Source organism: Atta colombica, unplaced genomic scaffold (genome assembly GCF_001594045.1).
Source record: "Atta colombica isolate Treedump-2 unplaced genomic scaffold, Acol1.0 scaffold100, whole genome shotgun sequence".
Classification (NCBI taxonomy): Eukaryota; Metazoa; Arthropoda; class Insecta; order Hymenoptera; family Formicidae; genus Atta; species Atta colombica.
Genome location: NW_017259185.1, coordinates 3,694,212 through 3,700,447, shown reverse-complemented (window position 1 = coordinate 3,700,447; position 6,236 = coordinate 3,694,212). Strand labels below are relative to the sequence as shown.

General features: G+C 26.7%; 1 protein-coding gene across 3 annotated transcripts in view; it reads left to right on the top strand.

Moving 5' to 3' along the window:
- The window catches only part of LOC108686317 (protein ECT2), a 12,288-nt gene that overhangs the window by 4,624 nt on the left and 1,428 nt on the right, over positions 1–6,236 (top strand). The window contains exons 6-14 of one of the 3 annotated variants that reach the window (XM_018191580.1): positions 407–541; positions 613–817; positions 1,240–1,367; positions 1,442–1,841; positions 1,916–2,356; positions 2,441–2,595; positions 3,091–3,176; positions 3,931–3,969; positions 5,243–5,417. In XM_018191580.1, coding sequence (XP_018047069.1) covers positions 407–541; positions 613–817; positions 1,240–1,367; positions 1,442–1,841; positions 1,916–2,356; positions 2,441–2,595; positions 3,091–3,176; positions 3,931–3,969; positions 5,243–5,417 — 1,764 coding nt within the window. Of the gene's footprint in view, positions 1–406; positions 542–612; positions 818–1,239; positions 1,368–1,441; positions 1,842–1,915; positions 2,357–2,440; positions 2,596–3,090; positions 3,177–3,930; positions 4,024–5,242; positions 5,418–6,236 lie in introns of all 3 variants that reach the window. The other 2 variants (XM_018191571.1, XM_018191588.1) reach the window with 2 other exon arrangements.

Below are 6,236 nucleotides of genomic sequence, written 5' to 3'. Positions count from 1 at the left end.
CACACACACACACACACACACACACACACACACACACACACACACACACACACACACACGCAAAACAAAATAAATAAAATAATAAATTAAATTAAAAATTAATTTTTGTGATATAGATAATTGCTCACATATTTATGTTGTCTCATGTAAACGTCCTATATATTTATCTAGATATTATATACAATATTTATATACAAAGTTTTTGATGTATACATTATACGTATATATGTGTATCAATGTATGGTATATACAATACATATATATTGTCTTTTGAAAATTTGTATGGAAATTGTGATGTAGAAATGTATAAAATTATATCAAATTGTATAATTGTCTTGTGATTATAAAGCTGACTTTAAATGATTCAAACTGTAATAAAGTATAATAATTTCGATGTTTTTTACAGGTCGTTGATGAGTCCAATGTAAATGTATTACCAAATTTAGTGTCAGTATCTGCATTCATAGTAAAAACCGGATGGTTTTGGACATCTGTACAAAATGAGGCCGCCGCTGATGAAAAGGAGTATCTATTTGAACACGTAAGTTAATAATCATAAATTTCTTAAATATTTTTATTATTGTTTGATAAACAGAATTGTGTGTTGTTTAGTATCTAGAAAAAGTTCTGTCCCCTACTGCGACGGGTAGACGAGACAGTCAACAGATTGTATCACAGAATGTAACATTGTCAAAGCACCCCTGTTGGTTAGGTGGTCCATTATCTAATTTGTTACAAAATGGAGCAGATTCACCAGCCAGTGTCAGTGGAAGCTTTCTAGATTGTACAGCAAGTCCTGATAAACAATTGCTAGACGGTATTTGATATTTTTTTTTAATTTTACACGTATTTGATTCTATGTATCAGATAGATACAATACAATATCGAAATAATTTTTAAATATATGTCGATTAACACTTATAATAAAGATAACAAAAATGATACATTATTATTTTGATACATTAATAAATTATAGTCTGCTGTCTTTCTTTTCTTTAATTGTCCATTAAACGGTAATGAGTAGTACCAATATTTTTTGAGTTATAATAAATTAATTATTTTTCTGTCAATAAAAGTGTTCGTATCTTTCAATATGATATATAAAAAGTTTAATGTTAAATTATATTGCAAAAATTATTTAAAAATACAATATATCTTATTTTACTTACTCGTAAAATAAACTAAATAAAAAGGAAGATTGTATTAAAATTATTTATTGCTAACTATCAAATATTTCAGAGGTAGAATCTGTTGCTATAGAACATTTACCGATAGTTAAAGAAAATTTGTCGCAACGTCATAAAGTCTTTCTCGAATTGGTAGAGACTGAGGCCAATTATGTAGGTATCCTTAATACAATTATGACGGTAAGTATTTATATAGTAAATCATTTTATATTTTTATTAATTTTCAATAATCTACATTTATAATGATTTTACAGTTATTCAAATTGCCATTGGAAAATCTTATAGGTAAAAGTGGGAAAGAGTTGCTAAATAGCACAGAAGTGAAAATTATATTTGGTAATTTCCCACCTATTTATGACGTTCATAAACAATTGTTGGAGGCATTGCATTGTAGTGCCGCTCATTGGACAGAGGATATTAGCATTGGCGAAATATTTTTAAAGTTTGAACCCGATTTGGTTAAAGCGTATCCTCCATATGTAAATTTCTTCGAAAATACAAAACAAATGTTGGAAGAATGTGATCAAAATAAGCCACGATTTCATGCCTTTTTAAAAAATTGCCAGACAATACCGGAATGCGGTAGACAAAGCTTAAAGGAGCTCTTGATTAAACCAATACAAAGGTTACCCAGTATTAGTTTATTATTAAGCGGTAAGTTACTTTCAAACAATATTATTTTTTACAAATTTTTGCGAACATCAGCGAAATGTTTTTATTTTTTATAGATATTCTTAAGCATACAGACAAAAATAATCCAGACTATAGTGCATTGGAAGCTTCTATTAGCTGTATTAAGAAAGTGATGACATATATAAATGAAGACAAAAGGAAAACAGAGCGCCAATTAGCAATGTTCGATATCTTTAATGAGATTGACAATTGTCCACCGCATTTAGTTTCTTCGCATAGGTCATTTATCAGTAAATGTGATGTAATGGAAGTTACGGAAGGTCTTAGTGGACGAGGTGATCATTTAGTATTGTTCCTGTTTACCGATACTCTCGAAATATGCAAGAAAAGATCGAAAGCTTTCAACTCGTTAAAGAGTCCAAATACTATAAATGGTTTGCAATCGATTAAACTTAGTCAAGGAAAACCATATAAGCATATCAAAATGTTGTCCCTAAGTACTATAAGAAAAGTTGTGGATATACGAGAAACTGACGGTACGTAAATATTGTTATGTATGTAAAACATGCACATTCTTTATAAAATAAAAATTGTAACTTATAGTTACACAATTTTTTCAGAATGTCACAAAGTGTTTGCACTAGTGGTACGAGGGACTCAGGAACTGAAGGAAAAATTCTTTTCGTTTATAATTACTGATGAAGAAATAAACAAAACGAATTACCTACAGACCTTATGCAGACAGATGGCTCTTGCTGTCCGTGTAGCTGACGCTGTAAGTTATATATTATTTACTATATATATAAATCTTTAAACACCCGAGTCCGTCGAGAAAAGATTTTACGAAGTGTTATCGCAAATTTTATTGGAAAAAAAATTATAAATTTGATGCAAGGTTTGACACATATAATATTCTTGAAAGAATGTTGGCAGAAATTTAGCAAAATTTATCATTTGACATATCCCTTCTTAATATACCATTGCATCTCAATTCTGCTAGCAATACGTTAAATAAACTTAAAAGGTGCACCTAACGCTGCAAATGCTTTGAAACATTTTTTGATTAATTAATTCATAAAATTCTTTCTTCTGATCAATGAAACATTTGTAGCGTTAAATGAATCGCACTCGATACAAACGCAGTGGATTTCATCTCTCGTAATTTCTCTTGCAATTTTTGCTTGTGTCTATTGGCGGATTAGAAATTTAGTTTAAATGTCATATTACAATGTATAATATTAATTTATGTTATTTATTCTTTGTTCATCAGGATACGTTACTCATTAGATATGATTCGCATCAGCTTGAAGTTGGTACTAGCGATGTGGCATCAGGAACATTAAAGAAAACAATTAAGTGAGTATATTTGTGTTTTGAAACAATAATTACGTATTCTCTTTGCCAGTTTATATATATCACTATTTTAATAGTATATATTATAGCAACTAAATAGTAAATTAGTCTACATATTAGGATAGTAAATTTTTCCTTATGGGATATTTATCAAATATTAAAAGGTGTGAGGATTGATTTATTTCTTCTCTTCTATTGTTGTAGTTAGATGATTCTATTATTTGGGCACATTGAAATATAGAAGAGTTCAGTTATTTGTAGCATACTTCTAGATTGTTCAAATTATTTATAAAACTGTTAATAAAAATCTTAAATTTTTCGCTCAACAAATATTTTGATTGATAATGTAAGTTGACTTTAGCACTTAATTATTAGTAACTAAGGTCATATTCGATTCTTTTATATTCAAGACCGTTTTAAGTACAGCCTTAAGATGTTACAAACTAATCGGAAGACCGTATTAGTAAGACATTACGGTCTTGAAATAAGAATGAATTACGAATATCGACTAACGGACTAAGAATGTTATTAATATATAACTAATATTTATTGCAGAAATTATTAGAATTTTTATTTGCATTTAGATAAGCGAACAAATTATTTGTTGAGCAGTAAATTTATGAGTTTATGTTATTTATATTCAAACTATCTATATAAATATCGATATGGTTTTACAAGGCACAGTCAAAAGATATATTAGTGTACATATTACATTGCATGATGTAAAGAAATAATGGGGCAAACCGTTTGGTTACAGGAGCCTATTTCATAATTTTTACCTGGAGTATATGGACCCGTATGTCTTCCTACTCAATAGCATGTGTGAAACCACGTTACATGTCCCACTACCGTCAGTTTTCGCACCAAGGCTGATTATATTTTTTTTTACTTGCTTTTTATTCTTAATTCCTTACTCAGTGGCATAATTATTGATATTAAATGCGAGTATTGTATGTACGGTTTGTTATATTAACGGATTTAAAAATATTACAAAAATTAGAATGTTTTTATATAAACTAAAATAGAAATGTTTTGTTAATCAAATCAAATAAATGTTTATATAAAACATTAAAGTACGTAAGATTTTTTTAACATGTTTAATCTTGCAACTGAAATAGAAAAAAAGGATCTTTAATTTTTTTTACTACTGAAATATATAACTGAAAATATATAATTATGGTACTGAAAACTTTTGCTTTAAAAATTCTGTTTTATGCTATGATAAATATAGATATAATTTTGTTTAAAAATATAATTTTTTGGACTATTCTGATTAGTTTAGACATAATATAACATAGTTTTATTGAGTGAGCTTTATTTATTAAAAGCTTTTTATTATATTTTTTTACGCGAAGATTAAGTGTTATATATTTCTTTTTTTTGAATATCAGCATTTTTTTGGACTTATTGTGATTTTAATTTATCGTAACTGACATGAATAAATGAATATTCTGCATTATAATTTAATTTGCAATTTGATCGCTTACTTTGTTAAAAAAATTGTTTGCTGGCTTTTTATTTTTTACTTATGATACGTATAATTTTTTTTTAAATAATTATACACACACACATAAACACACACACACACACACACACACACACACACACACACACACAAGAAAATAGAAAATATACATTCATGTACATTTTTCTCTTTTTTTTTAAATAGGTATTATTTCTTTTATTGTGCAGCCATGGTGCAATTTTTATTGTTTTTAATTATGTGCGTGTATGATTGAATATATTTTATTGTTTTAAAAAACTCTATATGTATATCTTATATTTTCTTTGTATTATAATAGGTAAAATTTTGTCTGCTTGAGCTAGTTTTCCTGATAAAAAGTGTTTGTGGATTTTAACGCAGATTTTTCTGTTTGTTCATAAACTTTTTTTCCTCCAATTGAAATAGACTTTATCATTATATTTAAAAAATGTTATTCTAAATCATGTTATAATTATTAATTCGAAGGGAGGAAAGAAAGTTTAATATTGTTAAATGATCGTTTAGACAATTCCATAAGTATATGAAAAAGTAAATGAGAAAATATTTAAATTGTATTTTTCTCCAGGTTTGCATCTCGTACAAGAGCCAGAGTCGGTCGAGCGTTTAGTTTCAATAAAACGCCAAGCAAACTAAATAGAGCGATGTCTACAATTATGTCCCCGTTTGGAGTAACACAAAATCTTCCTCCATCAAACCAACAAATAGCTCAGATGCGGCTAGGTAGTTGCAACAATATCAGCGTTAGTTGACAATCTTTTATATAAACTTTTTTCTGTTAATACTTTTCTTTTTCTTCTTTTGCTTTTCTTTTTCTTTTGCTTTATATTCATTATAAGCTATTATTTCTTCTACTAATCTTATTTTAATAATCTTACGTATGGGATGGATTACGAAGAAAATTGTACTTGCAATCTTTTTTTATATTTCTATTCTATTATATTAAACTAACTTTCACATGTTCAAATATTTTTGTATACTTATAATAAATAATTATAATAAATTACGCGTTAAATATTTTAAATCTTTATACTATTTGTACAATGTTTTTATAACAAGATATGATTGTTCAACATTCATTATATTGACAACTCTCTATTAACTGCTTTTTTTCTATTGGATATGTAATATCTTACATATTTTTCATTTATAAATATTTTGGATTTATATTTTATTTATATTCTTTTGCTTGCAATACTTGTATAATTTATTTTTATTACTATATTATTTTTGTTATTACTATATTATTTTCGTGAAAAATATTTTAATAATTATAATAAACTTTCATGCTGATTTAAAGTCAATGGACGAACTATATTAAGGATTTCATGTAAGTATGTTATAAAATGTATATATATTGAAATTTATTTTATATTTTTTCTTAATCAAAAATTATTTTTCTTTACTAGAGTTTTTATATACATGTATTACTTTTATCGTATTGAACTCGACACTTATTTAATTCCTCAAGACTTAATATTTTCATTCCATCCGTAAAATTTATTATAGATTAGAAGATAATATACTTTTATAATATAATATAAAATTGTATAATATAAAAT